Here is an 18,749-nt window from a genome sequence, read left to right as displayed (position 1 = left end):
ATTTGTAAGAAAATCTTTGTACCAAGAACCTTTAGAGTCCAAGAACATACAGCAATGTAATATATATATTATATATGCTCTTTATAAATATATATATATATATATATATATATATTACTTCCTACTCCTGCCCCACCTCTAGGGAAGAAGTGAACAAGGAGAAATGAAATAGAAGGGGAGGAAAACAGAGAACTTTTCTTTTGATTACTCTTGGGGCAGATGGGTACCCCAGAAGCAACATAAGAAATCTAAGCACTTGTCCAGGATTCATGGGCACTTGAGTAGACAAGTAGGAATGATGCTCATGGAACCTTAAGGTGAAGAGAGTCCATGAAACTGCTCTGTTTTAGGTTGGCACATTCACAGTTGCCATATCCTCATTTAGATACTATCCATTTTAAAGTGATATATAGAAACCATCATTCTATTGCTTTTAGATAAGGAGAGGATGTCAGTTTGCTTCTGCCAAGAGTCCAGTAGCATGAATGGTCTAGAAGCAGTATAAATCTATTGCTTCTTCTCTGGCTATGAGATCTATGTGCACCTGATAACGGCTAACTGCCACATTAACATTTTTTGCAGTCTCTTGAGAGTGGGGTGGGGGAAAAGGCTTTGTTTCTGGATCAGCCTCACTGCGAAACAAGGCCTCCACATGGCTGTGCAGATTGTTCAGTACAAAATAATTTGGAGTGGCCATGCCCTTTACCATTCCTGATTAATGAGAACATTTCATAAAGATGCCCCAAATTGAATGTGCTCTTGGATTTCATTTATAACTTATTCATCCCCAAGATCATCAACACTGAATTGGAGAGGCTATTATTCCCATTCATTCCAGTAGTCTCTAGTGACCAATATTTGTAGCCTTAGAAGAGAAAATATTCTTCATAGGACTCTTAGAGGCCTGGCCCAGAGGACTTCATGTCTCCTATCTCATCCATACTACTTAATGGGATACATTACTTAGGTCCTTACTCACAATCAGGTGAGGTCAAGGATTGGCTATTGTCCTCAAACGGATGCCCTCCTGGAGTACATGACTGCTCGGGAAATAATGATCATGTATGCCAGAATATGGGGAGTCTCTGAGCCCCAGATTCACCTGTATGTGAACAACTGGCTGAACTCGCTACATCTGGAACCCCATGCAGACAAGTTAATCTACACCTACAGGTGAGGCATTACACTGTTGCTGATGCTGAGGGATCTCCCTATGTTCTGAGGTTGAAATGAATTCCCACAGCTCCACCTAAGCCCCCTCTGGCACACAATTACCTGAGACTGAAATTATCCAATGCCCTGGCAGGTTTCAGATGCCAGTAATAAAGCTATCAGTGTAGCTCCACTTTCCTTTGCAAAGATGAAACTCAAAATCCTAGTTTTTTTGAATTATCACCTTCGAGCCTCAAAATGGAGCATGCTTGTTCTGGTCTCCCAAATAAGGAGGAATGTGAGGCCCTTTGAATTCTGGTGGTGTTTATGCACATGGAAAACCCATGGCACCCTAATGCCACCGATAATGCAGCTAAAATCACTTATATAAACAAGTCACTCCTCTACCTTTCAAATGAAAATGAATTGATATGTACACCTGTACCTGAGGCTTTTTAAAATCACATTTAAGAAGCATTGCTGATGTTCATGTTGTTTGATCGGACTGTCATTTAGGGTGTTTACCTTCACGCTTCACTATGAATAACGAATCTGTACAGCCTCCTCTTCTTCCACTTTCTCCTCCTATCTTTATCATGGAGCGCAGGAAACAAACGTAGGCTGAGTACTGCTACTGCCCTAATGAGAAAGCCCTCAGTCATCATCCTGGATGAGCCGTCAACTGGCTTGGACCCTGCAGCCCCGCACCTGTGCTGGAACATAATGACAGACAGGTGAAGCTGGCAAAGCCATCACCCTAACCTCCCTCAGGTGTGGCTCAGTGGGAGGCTCGCTTCAGTGACTTTAGGAAGGAAATTGTTAAGGTCAGGCATATGGATGTTCTGGTCAGCGTGCACATTTGAGTCTCTGAGTTCTTCAGACGCGACTATGATGAGTGTTTGATCCTAATAAAGACAAAACTCCTCAGTTTAGTTTTAGAATCAAGGGCCACGTGGGAGGGCTGCGGGGGACTGTGAGGGGGTACGCTCTGGGCTCTGAGGCGGTGCCATGGGTGGGGCCGGGGCGCGGTGGGGAGGGTCTGTGGGCGCGAGGGGAAGGGGGAGGGGTGGGGAGGGTCTGTGGGCGCGAGGGGGCGGGGGAGGGGTGGGGAGGGTCTGTGGGCGCGAGGGGGCGGGGGAGGGGTGGGGAGGGTCTGTGGGCGCGAGGGGGCGGGGGATGCGAGGGCGGGGTGGGGAAGGTCTGTGGGCGCGAGGGGAAGGGGGAGGGGTGGGGAGGGTCTGTGGGACGGGGTGGGGAGGGTCTGTGGGCGCGAGGGGGCGGGGTGCGGAGGGTCTGTGGGCGCGAGGGGGCGGGGGATCCGAGGGCGGGGTGGGGACGGTCTGTGGGCGCGAGGGGGCGGGTTCTTGGGTCCGGAGACTGGGTGGGAGGGTCTGTGGCGGCGCGAGGGGACGGGGCAGCCTCTCTGGCGCCGGGCCTGGACGGTTGGCTAGGGCGTTGCGGGGCGGCGCCGCACGGGGTCGGACGCGCGCTCGTCAGCGTAGACGGCGGCTGTGGCGCGTCCTCAGCTGTGAGTTACTCGGCGCCTCCTCTCCACTCCGGCTCCCTGGACTCTGGCCTCCCCTGGCCCGGCTTCCCCCGGGGACCATCCGATGTCTGCGCGCAGAGCCCGAAAACTGTTCCCCTCAACAAAAATAGAAACAGAACCAAAAGCGTGAGAGACTAAGTTGTGGAACCCTCCACCACTCCCACCCCCACAGAACGACGAGAGACGGTTTGAATTTTGACTTTTTAATTTTGGTTGTAGTTTAGTCATTAAAAACTGAGGTTTTCGGAGGCGCGGCGACCGAGTAGGCGTGGTGCTGGCGGTTATTGGCTGTGTGAACTGAAATGTGATGAATGGTCTCATCTCAGAGGGGTGTTGTGGTCCGTGAGAGTAACAGTGCCGTAAGAGCCTCGGTGCTAGGCCGCCGCTGCAAAAAGAAAAAAGAAAAAAAGTGTCTGAGGGAGCGTGTTAGGATTGTGAAGAGCCAAAGGTCGCTTAACTTTCAAGAATTTAATAATATCATTTAGTTTTGATCAGTTGTGGAAAAGGAGGAAACCTGACATTTGGTAGAAAAACAACAGTTACTTTTTTCCTCTAACATGGGTAAGTAATAAATTAGGATTTAGGGGATGATTATGATTACTGAATCATTACATAGAGTTTCCTTTTTCACTTCCTGATATAGTAGAGATAGAATTTCAGAACTGTAATTCAGTTGACTTGATCTCTGATAATGATTTTATAGTCTCTATCTTTGTGTCTTTGTGATTGTAAAAACCTTTTAACTAAATTTATACGCCTTTTATCCGGGTTTTCAACTTCAGAATCTTGTGATCACTGAAGACGGCTCCTAATGTTTATTAATGAAGGGTCTTGGGTCAGCCCAGAACTGACCCACCCCAATTCCAAAATTATCTTGGTAAGCAAAACTGGATCTAACCAAAATGGGCCTCCCTGACATAATACACTGTAGCTGAAACCTTAACCTGTAAGTCACCTATGTCTCATTATAATACTAAAATGTGACTTAGCATGTAGTCATTCTGTGCCTGCTCAGTAATTAGATTGCCTCTAATTGTATCACCTGAAGCACTTGTGCTCATTATCCTAAAGCTTGCCCATCTTTTGGTGCTATCAGAATTATTGCAGTTCAGGGGAACAGATTTTTAGGCTGTTAGGCTATCTGATATCCTACTTCACTCCTGAAAATATAATCTTTCTCTCTTTGAAACCCCGGGGTCTCCAGAATTGGTCATTGGAGCGGTAGGGCAGAGAACCCACTGCTTTTGATTATCTGTTTGGCCACCCAAATGGGACAAAGATTCCTAAAGAAGTCCTCTGCCCAAAATTCTGGAGCCCTGGCTGGACGGATAAACGGATAATTGAGCCTATTTTAGCTGCTAGACTCCTTTTAGTCTAGAGACTCTGTAAACAGGTTTTTCTCTGTTCTGCTGGCATTCCAGATCCTCGGCACCTTAAAAAGCTTTAAAGAGAGAAACAGTTTTCCAGTTCCAGGTCTGGACATCTGATTGTATGATTGGGTCATCAAGGTAAAAGTGGATCAGGAAGTTAGGTTAGAGTCCCCCGGACCAAGGCTTAAGCCTTGGGTCCTGCTTCCGGAATGACCCCTCTTGTTTCCTGGGAACCGTTCTGTATGGGGTTTGAGGCCCTTACCTGTGTTTGTCTATATGGGGCTCAAGGCCCTGCCCTGAGTTTGTTTGTTGAGTATACTCCTGAAAACAAGTAATCCAACAATTGACATTTAATGAAACTAAGTATACCCATTAACTGTTGTGTTACCTAGGTATAAAGTGTTTAATGTCTATTTACTTGTGAATTGGTTTGGTTGGTCTAGTTATTAATTGGTGTGTTACTTAAATATATAGTAAGTGTGAAGTGTCTATTAAAATTTGTTAGTTGGTGTGTTACTGCATGTGCTGGTTTGAAAGGATGTATGTCCCCTAGAAAAGCCGTGTTTTAATCTAAATCCCATTTCATAAAGGCAGAATAATCCCTATTCAGTACTGTACATTTGAAACTGTAATCAGATTATCTCCCTGGAGATGTGATTTAATCAAAAGTGGTTGTTCAACTGGATTAGGTGATGACATGTCTCCACCCATTTGGGCGGGTCTTGATAAGTTTCTGAAGTCCTGTAAAAAGAGGAAACATTTTGGAGAATGAGAGATTCAGAGAGAGCAGAGAATGCTGCAGCACCACGAAGCAGAGAGTCCATCAGCCAGTGCTTTGAAGAAGAAGGAAAACGCCTCCCGGGGAGCTTCATGAAATAGGAAGCCAGGAGAAGAAGCTAGCAAATGATGCCATGTTTGCCGTGTGCCTTTCCAGATGAGAGAGAAACTCTGACTGTGTTCACGATGTACCTTTCCACTTGAGATAGAAACCCTGAATTTCATCGGCCTTCTTGAACCAAGGTATCTTTACCTGGATGCCTTTGATTGGACATTTCTATAGACTTGTTTTAATTGGGACATTTTCCTGGCCTTAGAACTGTAAACTAGCAATTTATTAAATTCCCCTTTTTAAAAGCCATTCTGTTTCTGGTATATTGCATTCCGTCAGCTAGCAAACTAGAACACTGCATTATCCTCTTCAAGTGTTCCTAATTAGATATTGATTACTGAAATTCATTAAAATGAGGTAGTTGGGTTGTATTTTGAAAAACTGGAAAGATTTAAGTTATAAGCCTGTGAGAATAAAAGTTTATTTCTGTAACACAATCTAGCCTCTGTCTGATTTAGAATCAGAAGAGAAATGGCCTGACAATGCTCTGTGGAAAAGAATACTACATTACAGTTAGAATTGTCCTGCAAAACAGCAGAAATGGGATGAGTTGATGTTTATTCAGTCCTTTATTTGCCATTTTCAAAAGTACACATTTCTGTTTCTTGTGTGACTGACTTTCTATTTTGTCTGTCTGCTTGCTCAATGTGTATTTTCATGCCTCTGGATGGTAATGAAGATGAGGACCCCCCCCAAATCTGGGTTTGTTGCTTGGTACAGCTTAATGCACAGACGTACCGAACAGGCTGTGAAGAAAAGGAAGTTTTATTGATGCTGGCTGGAGGACAGGGGAACTTCGCAAATCTGTGCCCCTGCCAAAGTGTTTTTTTTTTTTGCATGGCTTATACATGTTAGAGACAAAAAAAGATAATCACCTTGGGTAATAAGTAACAGGGCTCTGGAGAACATTAGTTCCTTATCTCAGTTATTCACTATTTTCTTTAGGAATTACATCCGCTAAGATACTTGGAGCATGGTGCTTCCAAGTCTGAGGCAATATATGAAAAAACACAAGCAATGGTAATTAATGTATAGCTCAATTGGTGCCTGTTCATGTCTGGAAACATACTTTACATATTGCTCATCTGTTAATTCAAAACTCAAATATACAGTTTGCAGGTTACATTTTTTTTTTTTTTTGCATGGGCAGGCATCGGGAATCAAACCCATGACTCCTACATGGCAGGCGAGAGAATTCTGCCACTAAGCCACTGTTGCACCACCCTTAAGGCTTCATTTTAAATTCTAATACTACAGTAATAGCAAATTAACAAAACAATTCTTAAAAAGGTCTACTTAAATTGCTTAGAGATAAATAAGTATATATATGTGTGTGTGTGTGTATATATATAGACCCTTATATATATATATTAGTATTATATTTAAGTATATATATATATTAGTATTAGTATTTTATGTGTATATATAAATATTCCTGGGGTCCCAAAGCAAAAAAAAAAAAAAACAGGGTGCAAAGCCTTAGGTTTTTGTAATTACTGTAAACAAACCTGGACATTGAAAAGAAACCATACTAAAATTTCCGAAAGGCAGGGGCTGCTACAGGAAAGGGCAAGCAGTTTTCCAATTAACTGGGTCACAGCTTTAAGTGAAATAGATCTAATCATTGGAAACAATAAAAGGTGTAAAAACTCTCAAATCCGATTCCCTCATTTAAAACTTTTAAAACCAAGTTCAGGGTGAGCCACAGTGGCTCAGCAGGCAGAGTTCTCACCTGCCATGCTGGAGACCTGGGTTCGATTTCCTGTGCCTGTGCATGCAAAAAAAAAAAAACTAAGTTAAACAGACCAGGCTGCATTTTTCCTCTCTCACCTAACTCTGCCCTCAGAGCCTCTTGAAACTTGACCGAATATGAATGAACCAGTTTGTTTTAGTTTGTAAGCTGCCAGAATGCAATAAATATGTCAGAAATGAAATGGCTTTTAAAAGGGGGGATTTGTTAAGTTGCAAGTTTACAGTTCTAAGACTGCGAAAATGTCGAAAATTGGACAAGACTATGAAAATATCCAATCCAAGGCATCCAGAGAAACATAACCTTGGTTCAAGAAGGCCAGTGATGTTTGGTGTTTCACTCTCAGCTGGAAAGGCACCTGATGAAGTCTAAAAGTTTTCTCTCCAGGAATCTTCAACAGCTTCCTCAGGGTCTGTCCATCTGTTGGCTCTGTCGGTTCTGGTGTCTCTCAATCTTTTTTCAAATGGGTTCCCTCTTAAAGGGCTCCAGTAAGCAACCCCACCTTGAATGTGGAGATACATCTCCATGGAAACAATCTAATCAAGAGTTACCACCCACAGTTGGAGGGGTGTCATATCTCCACAGAAACAATAAAAAAATCCCACCCAGCAATATTGAATGAAAATAAAGGAATGGCTTTTCTGGGGTACATAATAGTTTCAAACTGGCACACAGCTAAAGCAGCTATAGGGGAAGAGTGGGTACAGAAAGATGGGGAAACTATGGGCTTATTTTAGAATTCTTTCTACTGAGTCTAGAGATTAGAAATGGTAGGCATAGAAGAAATGCTGCCAATAGGGTATGTTTGTTCTGAAAGAATTCCCCACTTGTAATTATTTTTTCCAATAATATCCTTGCAACAATAGCTATAATAGACAAATCATATTAAAATATAAATAGCCTTGGGATAATAGTAATTGAATAAAATCTAATTGTCTAATTTCACTAACAAAAGGAAATGTCCTTCAGAGCTATGGAAAAGTTTTCCTGGATTTATGCTTTGGACAATTTAAACAATTGTGGTGTATTTTCCTGAGCTTGATAGTCAATATACTCTTGAGATTGGTCTTAATTTGGGGTTATTATGAAAACACAGAGTTTTTTAACCTCTGATAGAGGGAATAAAAAAGCAAATACAGCTGCAAAAATTGTACTGACAAAGACTAGTCCTATACCTGTTTTTATGTCTTTTTGAATAAAACAAATAACAGTTTTATTCCCACTTAGTTATGTTCTCCCTAAGTTATACAAGTTTACCAGTAAAATAAGCTAGTTTGTAAATACATTTTTTAAATTTCCCTTAAAAAAGGGAGCCTAGCTGGACAGGTTGCATAAACTGAGCAATGTAGCTGGTAATGATGACATTTATATAAAATATAATAAAAATAAGGATATGCTGATGCTTCAAATATATCCTATTTAAGGTGTCAGTTGAGTATAGTAAGAAATATAAATGAGATTTTTGTGACATTGATTACCTGGATTTCAAAGAATTTGGCTTTTTAATTATTTTGCTATTTGTTACCCCAATATGTGGAAGAATTTGAATATGTAGTAGCTTTGTTTAATGTCAGTCAGAATAGTTTTATGAGTATATTACATAATCAGGTTAGTAGGTGCTGTCATGAATGGGGAAATCATAATTATTGGCTTCAAGTAGTTTATATTCTTGTTGGAATATACTTGTACCAAGTAATAATAGAAGACAGTAGTATTTAAATTACCTGCCAACAATTATCTTAATAAAGGAGTAAAAATGCTGTCAGAATTCAGAAAAAAAAAACAGATAAAGAGTAACCTAGGAGAAGACCTCCTAGAAGAGATGAAACTTGTAAGATCTTTGAAGAAGAGGGTAACAATTGAATAGGTAGAGCTCTGAACCAGTTTTTTAAAGAAGCCATAACTTAATTTTGTAAACTAACATATTAATGTAATGCCTGGATACATCTAAAATATATTAAGCAGATAATCATAAAGTTTTGGCAACGTCCCTTGAGAGATGGGAGAAAATATATAGAACTATTAAACTTTACCACCAGGAAAACCCTTGATACTGTGTCAAACATTAGGGACACCCAAATCAATAGGCCAAGCCCTTGATCTTGAGGCTTACTCTTGTGAAGCTTATGTATGTAGCGGAGAAGCTTAGCCTACCAATAGGTATGCCTAAGAATTACTTCTGGAGGACTTCTTTTGTTGCTCAAATGTATCCTCACTCTTCCTAAGCCCAACTCTGCAAGTGAAATCATTGCCCTTCCCCCCTATGTGGGACATGACATCCAGGAGTGAAAGTGTCCCTGGTGGCGTGGGAGATGACTCCCAGGGATGAATCCAGCCCTGGCACCGTGGGATCAACAATTCCATCCTGACCAAAAGGGAGGAAAAGAAGTGTATCCGATAAAGTATCAGTGGCTGAGAGAGATCAAATAGAGCCGAGAGGCTACTCTGGAGGTCACTCTTATGCAGGCTTCAGTTAGACATTGCTACCTATCATAGCTTGCCAACCCCCCACCAGAACCATTCCAGTCAATCTTAAAGAACACCTGGGGTAATATATAAGATTCTACAAAGGTTCCATACACTAGGGTAACTTTCCAGAAACCTACAACCTCCAGATGGGTCCCTGGACCAGAGAAGTCCTGAAACCTAGAGGGCCCAGCCTCTCCAGAACATCAGCTAGTTCCATCCCCATACCTCATATTATTGACAACCTCCTTCCAACATGAAAAAGTAAGAATGCCCATAGCCTAAATAACCTAAAGAGTGGGATGGAAAGATCAAAAGTGATGGTGGAGTTATACAGAGAAGATAAGGTTTAACAAACAAATATGATTGCTAAATCATTAAATTGATATTTCTTTTAGTCTCTGGTATCTTAGAGCAACTAAAAATAAAAACCTAAAATTGTGAAATTGTAACCCCATACCAAACTCTGAAATCTGTTCTACAACTAATTGTTGTGCTGTGCTTTGAAGTTTATTACTTTTGTGTATATATGTTATTTTTTACAAAAAAGAAAAAAAGTCGATTATGATGATAAAGACATATTTATTCCTTCTAGCCTCCAATGTTCTGGAGCAGCTAAAAGGACAAATCTGAGATCATGGTATGGCAGCCCATGACAAACTCTGGGATCTGTCCTGTAACTACTTTATTGAAAAGTACCTTGAAACTATTGCTTTTTTCTTTCTTTACTTTGTATATTGTATATTGTACAATTAAAAAGTTAAAAATAATTTTTTTAAAAAAAACTAGGGAAAAAAACGGCTGCTGGGATTTTGATAGATATGGTATTGAATCTGTAGATTCTCTGTCTGGCTTTGGTATTAAAGTTATGGTGTCCTCACAGAATGAGTTACAAGTGTTTTAACCTAATTTTTCCCTATGGACTTGAGTTATCATGTGGTGGTATTTCTTTACTCTTATATAGTTTCATTCCCAACCCCCTCCTTTGTGTTTTTATTTTCAAACATACTTCTTTTCTGTATCCTTTAGGCCCTTCAATGCAATTTTATAGAAATTATTTTATACAGTTTGCTTTCTAAATCAGTTACTTGATGGAAGAAAAAGAAGCTTGTAAGAATACTCTCCTTTGCCATTACTTCCATAATTATGTTTACCCAATCCCTGTTTGTGTGTGTATTGTGTGTTTGAATTCCTCTCTGTTGTCACTCTTTTCATTCTGAAGAACTTTCTTTAATATTAATATTTCTTTTATGGCAGTTCTGCTAGAAACAAATTTTTTTTTATTCATTCTCTTTCTCTCCTCTCTCTTTCTGAAAATGTATATATTCTGTCTTCATTTCTTGAAAGGTAGCTTTTCTAGATAAATAGAATTGTTACTTGGCAGTGTTTTCCTCTTTTGACACTTTGCCTATATCATCCTATTACTTCTGGCCTTCATAGTTTTTCATGAAAAATTAGCTGTTAATTTCATTGGGATTCCCTTATATATGATCAGCTGTTTCTTTCTTGCTGCTTTCAAGATATTTATTTTTTGGCCTTCAGTATTTGACTATGATGTGTTTGGGTGGGAGTGGATCTCTTTGACTTTATCTTACTGGGAGTTTATCTTTTTGGTTGTCTGAGTTATTGTTTCATATTCAATTTGAGGAGTTTTCACCCATTATTTCTTCAATAACTGTGTCCCTTTCTCTCTCTCATCTTCTTCAGGCGTTCCTATTGAGTGTATTTTGATACAGTTAATGATGTCCCACATTTTCATGGTCTTTGTTAATTTTTCTTTTTGTTCTTCAGACTCCAGAATCAGATTTCAAAATCTCTGTTGATCTTCCTTCAAGCTCATTGTTTCTTCTGTCATTTGGAGTTTACTGTTGAGCCCTTCTAGTAAATTTTCCATTTTGGTTATTGCACTTTCTCCATAATTTCCACTTGGGCCTTTTCGTAAAATCTCTTTACTGATAATCTATATTGTGAGTTGTTTTTATCAGACTGCTCATTAGCTATTTATACGTGGTTTCTTTTAGTTCTTTGAACATATTAATAATAGTTGCTTTGAAGAAATTTCCTGCTAAGTCCTACATTTGGGTCTTATCAAAGGCAATTTCTTTCGCTTGTTTTTCCCTTTGTGTGGATTATACTTTCCTGTGTCTTTGTATGTTTCATACTTTTCTGCTAGGAGTTGGAAAATTTATTGTATATTTTTGCAGTAGTGGATTACTGATCCTTTTGACCCCTTGGACTTGTGTTATTGTTTTTTGTTTTTGTTTTTTTATCATATGTTTTGTCAGGTGTTAAATTTAATGACTTAGCTGAAGAGTCTGCAGAATCTGTTTGCTATGTTCTGCCTCTGATGTCCCTCCTCAGATATTTTTCCTTGTATTTATCTTTTGGTTTCTGAAATTTTTATTTTGAAATATTTTCAACCTTCTCGGACAGTTGCAGGAACAATACAAGAGAACTCCAGTATAGCCCCCAAAGTCACCAGATTTAACATTTTGCGACATTTGTTATGTCTGCTCACCCTTCCTTCCTTCTTTTCTTCCTTCCTTCCTCCTCCTTTCATCTATCTTTATCCATTTGTCTATCTGTAATCTGTCAATTACTAATCAGTTAAGAGTAAGTTGTACATCATTCTCCTTGAATTCCATGTATGTTTTCTAAGAACAAAGACATTCACTTATGTAACAACCTTAAATACAGTTATCAAATTCAAGAACTTTAACACTGATATAAAGCATGCAGTTTACATTCCAGTTTGTTTGTATGTCCAAACATGTCCTTCTGGGCCTTTCTCCTCCATTATTATATCCAGTCCAGGATAATGTATTACATCTAATTGTCATTGTCTCTTCAGTTGTTCTTTTTTAAAATAGAACATAACCTCTCCTATCCCAACCACTCTCAAGCATAAAATTCAGTGTGATTAATCACATTCAGTGTTGTGCTATCCTTATTACCTTCCATTACCCATTACCTCTCCATCACCCCAAACAGAACCCTAAACCCATTATGCGTTAGTTCCCAATTTCTCCTTAACTCCCTCCCCCTGCCCATGGTGAAGTGTAATCTGCCTCCTGCCTTCTTTAGTTTGCATATCCTATCTGTCCCTTTGTGCCTGATTTAATTCCCTGAACATGTTGTCTTCAATTTTCACCGATGCCTGGAGTTTATCTTTAAGCTTGGCTTCCTAGGGATACCCCTGGATCAGGGTTAGCCACTTAGTCAAAGGTTGTGCTTAAGCCTACTTGGAAAATTATATACTTACTCTTTACTCTCATATGTGTGTGCCTTGGAGGCTGCTACTAAAATTCAAGTTTACATTTTTAAACCCCAGAGTGGCAGGCATGGAGGGCTGGTTGCCCCTGATTTTCTCAGCCTGCCCTTTCTGGTGTGATGCTTCTGCCCTACAAGCAAGCTTTAACATAGGTGAGTAAGACATCAGTATTCTCAGCTCATCATGCCATCTTTCTCTGGAACAATAACACCAAATTTTCCAGAGATGAATTTTACTGGCATTTGTTCTCTGTTTCCTGGTAATTTATATAGGGTAGAAATTATTTCAGTGGTAAGTAAGTTAATAGAAAAGTAAGAACAATTCAGTTTGCAAATGTTTATTTCAAATACATACACTTTCTTGCTATCAGTTTTTAAGATTGATTAAGGAGAATAGTAAGGGAAAAAATAATCCTATTATTTGCTTAAAGTTCACATTTTGTTATGTAACAACATTGAAAGATCTTTCTTCTCTCCATAGAGTTGAACATACCCTTTTTGTAGAAGAATGTATTCATTGGAACTCAATCAATTTGCAATGCTCCTCTGGAAAAATTTTACCATAAAGGTAGTGTTTTGGTTTCGTAGGCTGCTTACGGCAAGTTACCATGAAATAGGTTGGTTTAAACAGTGGAAATTTCTCAGCTTACAGTTTTGAGACTAAGTAAAAATGTCCAAATCAAGGCAGTGCTTTCTTCCCAAAGACTGTTTGCTGGCAATTCTTGGCTCCTCTGCCACATGATAAGACACATGGTGGCTTCTGCTGGTCTCTCCCTTCTCTTCTGGGTTCCATTGTTTTCAGCTTCTTACTTCTGTGGTTTTATTTCTGTATTGATTATATTTATAAAGGACTCCAGCAATTGGAGTAAGACCCACACTGAATGAGATGGCCCACACCAACTGAAGTGGCTTCCTCAAAAGTCCTATTTACAATTAGTTTACACCACAGGAATGGATTAATATTAAGAACATGTTTTTCTGGGGTACATACACCATTCTACAGTCTTTGCACCCCCGAAAGACATGTTCTTTCCATATACAAATTATATTCTTTCCACTATAATATCCCAAAAGCCTTAAGTCATTTCAGGAAAATACTAAGTACAAAGTCTCATCAAAATTGGTTATAGATGTGGTCTGTCCTGGGGCACAATTCCCTTCTGTCTGTGAACTTGTAAAACCTAGAAAACAAGTTATCTGCTTCCAATATACAGTGGAGGGACAGGCATAACATAAATTTTTCCCATAGGGAGAAGTTAGAAGGAAAACAGGGGACATGGGTCCCAAATAATTCTGAAACCCTATTGGGCATGCTCCATTCAATTTTCAGGTCTGAGAATCATCTGTGGCATGATGTTTTGACCTCAGGACCTAATGGAGCTGTAGCTCCAAACTATACAAATACTTGTGCAGTGGCTATGCTCTCTACAAACACTGGGGTAAAGGCTCCATCGTCTCCAGGTATTGGGATGGTGGGTTGACTCTGTACAGCCCACAGAGAATAGGCTCTAACATCTGAGAACACTGGGGTGGTGACATTTTTCCTAAACAACAGGTAGACAGTCAGCCCCCTCCAAGCTCCAGGGCTGATTCACCCTTTCCACACACAAAGGTGGGCCTGCTCATTTGGCCTGAGAAGATATCTTTGGTCCAGACTTCACCTTCCATGGTTCTACTCTTGAAGTGATATTTTTCCTTCAGTTTGTCCCTTTTCTATCCCTTTTAGTCCAGGCTGGTAATGGTTCCATTCATATAAATCTCACAAAAACTTGTGGGTTTTCAGTGTAGTACACAGGGGTCCAAGCCATCAGACAAAAGCATTTTCCACAGATCCTTCTTGGATAACTGTACTTCCAGTTCTAAATTGCCTAAAATGGCTGACTTGGCCCATGTTCAGTTAAACCCTCATATGGAGCACTATTCTCTGAGGATTTGCTTTCTGAAAACTCAGAATTTTCCAAACCATCAATTTCTGGGGGGTTTTTGTTCACTTCTAAGCACATCCTTTTCCTCTCATATTTTACCATAAGCTGCAAGGAGAAACCAGACTACACTTTTCACACTTAGTTTGGAAATCTCCTCAACTAAATATCCACCTTCATTGTTTTCAAATTCTGCCTTCCATACAACATCAGAACACAATTTTATCAAGTTGTGTGCCACTTTAAAAAGGGATTGTCTGTTTTTCAGTTTCCCACAACACAATCTCATTCCTAAGGCCTCATGAGAAATACCTTTAGTGTCCATATTTCTACCAATAGTCTCTTCAGAGCAATCTAAGCCTTTTTTATCAAACAGCTCACAATTCTTCCAGCCTTTTCCCATTTAACCAATTCCAAAGCCATTTTGACATTTTTTTATATTTGCAATAGCACTACCCCACTCTCCTAGTACCAAAATCTGTTTTCATCCCCTATGCTGCTTAAAGCAGGTACTGTGAAATGAGTTGGTTTTTACAGTGGGAATTTATTAGTTTACAGTTTGGAGGCCAAAAGAAATTTCCAAATCAAGGCATTGCTTTCTAGCCACTAGCTACCAGTGATCCTTGGCCTCTCTGCCACATGGCAAGGCACATGGCAGTGCCTGTTGTCTCTCCTCTCTCTCTTCTGGATTTCACTGATCTCAGTGTCTTGCTTCCATGGTTTTCTTTGTGTATTAATTCTATTTATAAAGGACTCCAGCAACAGGATTAAGATCTATCCTGAAGGAGATGGGTTGCACCTTAACTGAAGTAACCTCATCAAAAGGTCCTACTTACAATGAGTTTACACCCACAGGAATGTATTTCTGGGGCATGTTTTTCTGGGGTAAAGGCAGCCTTAAACCACCACAGGTAGGGAAAGTCATTCATGGAAAATGCCCATTCGTTACATTTAAATTTGCCGTATTTTTTGTGCTCTCACAAAATCAGTTTCACATCTATAGAGTTGAGTGAATCAGTAGTATAGTATGGCCTGTAAGAAAGTGAGTGGTTGTGTAGGAGTCAGGGGAAGCAGTTCAGGAAGCACTGGCTATTGCCGAGTAAAATTGGCAGAGTTTAAAATAATAAAACTATCCATGTGTATCGAATGTGTATTAAGTTAATTAACACCATCTTTTTGTTTCTCTTCTAGAGGAGGCAGTTCTTTGGTTTACTAGTGGAAGTTTTAACAGCATTGATGTTTGCAATGGTGCTTTTGCTATTCCGTTCACTTATTAATATAAGGATTACTGGACCTTACAGATTTGCTTCTCAACCCATCAATACTCTGCCTTCTTTCCTCAAAAATTCTGATGACTGGGAATTGATCTACATACCTTCTAATATTGATGTGCTAAAAGAGATCACTGAAAATGTGAAAAGGAATCTAAACATCAGTATAAAAGGTTAGAAACTAAGGTTTTCTTTAAAACATATTATTAAATTGTTTTTAGAGGAACAAAACATTGTTGAAAAAGAAGAATAAAGTTGGATGTTAAAACTTACAATATAATTTTAGTAATTAAAAGTGTACTGATGGGAGGGATAGGCATATAGTTCAATGAAATGGAATGAAGAACTCAGAAATAGACCTACACAAATACATTGAAATTATTTTTGACAAAGGTGTCAAAGAAAGTTAATGGAGGAAGAATATTCTTTCCAACAAATAGTGCTGGAACAATTGGATGTCAGTAGCCAAAGTAGTGAAACCTGATCTTAACTTTCCCCCCTATGCAAGAATTAACTCAAAAGTGATCATAAGTCTCAATGTAAAATGGTAAAACTTTTAGGAAAGAAAGTAGGAGACACAGAGTTGGTTGAAGAGTATAAGACATGATACCAAAACCATGATCCACAAAAGAAAAATACGGATTTGGGGCTTCTGTATGTAATATTATTAGTGGTTTCTCTTAGAAACACAGTCTGCTTAGAATTAATATTTTACCACTTGTATTGTAATTTCAAAACCTTACCAGTATATGGGTCCTGTTCTAGTTTGTTAGCTGCCAGAATGCAATAAACCAGAAATGGGATGGCTTTTAAAAAGGGGAATTTAATAATTTGCAAGTTTACAGTTCTAAGGTCATGAAAATTTCCCAATTAAAGCAAGTCTATAAAAATGTCCAAATTCAGGCACCAACAAGAGGTTACCTTCACTCAAGAAAGACCAGTGAAGTTCAGGGTTTCTCTCTCAACTGGAAAGGCACATGGTGAACGTGGCGACATCTTCTAGCTTTTTCTCTAGGCTTCTTGTTTCATGATGCTCCCAGGAGGACATTTTCCTTCCTTATCTCCAAAGGTCTCTGGCTGCATAGGCTCCTGTAGTTCTCGTGGCTACCTCGTTGTTCTCAAGCTTTCTCCAAAAAGGATTCCAGTAAACTAATCAAGATCCGCCTGGAATGGGTGGTGTCACATCTCCCTCTAATGAAAGGTTAATACCTTATTGAATAGGGATTAAAAGAAACGGTTGCTCCCACAAGATTGATTAGGATTAAAACATGGCTTTTCTAGGGTACATAAATCCTTTCAAACCAGCACAGGATCCTTTACATTTTTCTCTTTCTTTTGCCGTTTTCATATCTACATAAATAAAACACCTCACTAGAAACTGTTATAATTCATATACATATATTTTTTCATATACATATTTTTAAAAACTTAAGAAAAAATATATAACCCTTATTATCATAGCTGTTGCTCTTCCTTTATTCCAAAGTTCCAAGTTTTCTTCTGTTATTATTTCCCTTTGTTCTGAAGAATTTCTTTAACAATCTTTTAGAACAAGTCTACAAGCAATGAATTTTTATTTGTTTTCCTTTATCTGAGAATGTCTTTGTTTTACCTCCATTTCTAAATGATATTTGCACTAAGTATAGTGAAAATACACCCTAGTTAGGTATATAAATACCTATGATGGTTATTTCTTCTTGGCAGATTGACCCTTTTATTTATATATAGTGTCCTTTTTTTGTTTCTTATAACAACTTTTGGCTTAAAGTCTGTTTGATCTGATATTAATATAACTATCCCAGCTCTTATTTGGCTACTGTTTACATGGAATATCTTTTACCTAACTTTCTCTTTAAATCTATTTGTGTGTTTGGGTTTAAAGTGAGTCTCCTGTAAGCAACATCTAGTTAGTTTATGCTTTTTTATCCAGTCTGCCAATCCTTGACTTTTGATCGAAAGTATAATTCATTAACATTGAATGTAACTGTATAGATAGTACTTACTTCAGCCATTTTGTCCTTTGATTCTTATGTAACTTTTTTTCTCTCTTTTCCTTTTCTGTATACTTGATTTTTTGTGATGTATCTGACTGAACCATTTCTCATTTCTGTTTCTGTATATTTTTAAAATACTTTATTTGTGGTTACCCTGGGGGGTTATATTTAGAACCTAAATCTCTACCTACTAATTTGAAAATATACCAGCTTAGCTTCAGTAGTATAAAGTCTCTGCTGCCAAATCCTTCTGTGTCCCCTTTTTATGTTGTTTTGGTCCCATTTTACCACTTTATATTTTGCATGACTGTTATCAGGAAATATTCCTTTTTCTTTTTCAATTGTTTTCTGATTTTTATTTGAATTAAATACTAGAGTTATATATTGAGGACAGAGTTCTATTGGGTTTTGCTTTTACCCTTTTAGTTACCTTAATTATGCTCTTCATTTCTTTATATTACTGCGGGCTACTTTCTCCTGTGTTTTCCTTTCAACTGCAGTATTCCCTTTAGTAATTCTTATAGGTGAGGTCTCTTGTTGACAGACTCTCTCAGTTTCTCTTTATCTGTGAATATTTTAAACTGTCCTTTTGTTTTTGCTAGGGCAGTCACTGGGAATGACCCTCATTTTTGAAGGACAGTTTTAACAAATAAAGAATTTTGGACTGGCAGATTTTCTTTCTCAGCACCTTAAATATTTCATACCAGTGCCTTCTCTACTACATAGTTCCTCTGAGAAATAGGCACTTAATTTTATTGAGGATTCCTTGTATATGACTAATTGCTTTTCTCTCCATGCTTTCAGAGGTCTCTCTTTATTTTGACATTTGATATTCTGACTAGTTTGGGTCTCAGAATAGGTATATTGGGATTTATATTGTTTGGAGCATGTTGAGCTTCTTGGACATGTATAGTTATGTCTTTCATAAGGGTTGGGAAGCTTTCAGCCATTATTTCCTTAAATATTCTTTCTGCTCCCTTTCCCTTCTTTTCTCCTTCTGGGACACCCACAATATTTATGTTTGTATATTTTATTCTGTCACTTAAATCCTTGGGACCCTACTTGATTATTCTATTTTTTTCACTATCTGTTCTTCTGACATTATGTTCTAGTTTGCTA

General features: G+C 38.8%; 1 protein-coding gene across 6 annotated transcripts in view; it reads left to right on the top strand.

Annotated features, from left to right (window-relative positions):
• Positions 1–2,614: 2,614 nt before the first annotated feature.
• The window catches only part of LOC143667399 (phospholipid-transporting ATPase ABCA3-like), a 324,917-nt gene continuing 308,782 nt past the window's right edge, over positions 2,615–18,749 (top strand). For 3 of the 6 annotated variants that reach the window (XM_077141587.1, XM_077141586.1, XM_077141582.1), the window contains exons 1-3: positions 2,615–2,884; positions 12,925–13,011; positions 15,557–15,809. In XM_077141587.1, coding sequence (XP_076997702.1) covers positions 12,952–13,011; positions 15,557–15,809 — 313 coding nt within the window. In that variant the 5' untranslated portion in view covers positions 2,615–2,884; positions 12,925–12,951. Of the gene's footprint in view, positions 2,885–2,919; positions 3,260–12,499; positions 12,597–12,922; positions 13,012–13,773; positions 13,905–15,556; positions 15,810–18,749 lie in introns of those variants that run through there. The other 3 variants (XM_077141585.1, XM_077141584.1, XM_077141588.1) reach the window with 3 other exon arrangements.

The sequence above is a fragment of the Tamandua tetradactyla genome, chromosome 23 (genome assembly GCF_023851605.1).
Source record: "Tamandua tetradactyla isolate mTamTet1 chromosome 23, mTamTet1.pri, whole genome shotgun sequence".
Classification (NCBI taxonomy): Eukaryota; Metazoa; Chordata; class Mammalia; order Pilosa; family Myrmecophagidae; genus Tamandua; species Tamandua tetradactyla.
The sequence above is the reverse complement of the archived record's forward strand: the minus strand, read 5'-3'. Positions and strand labels throughout refer to the sequence as shown.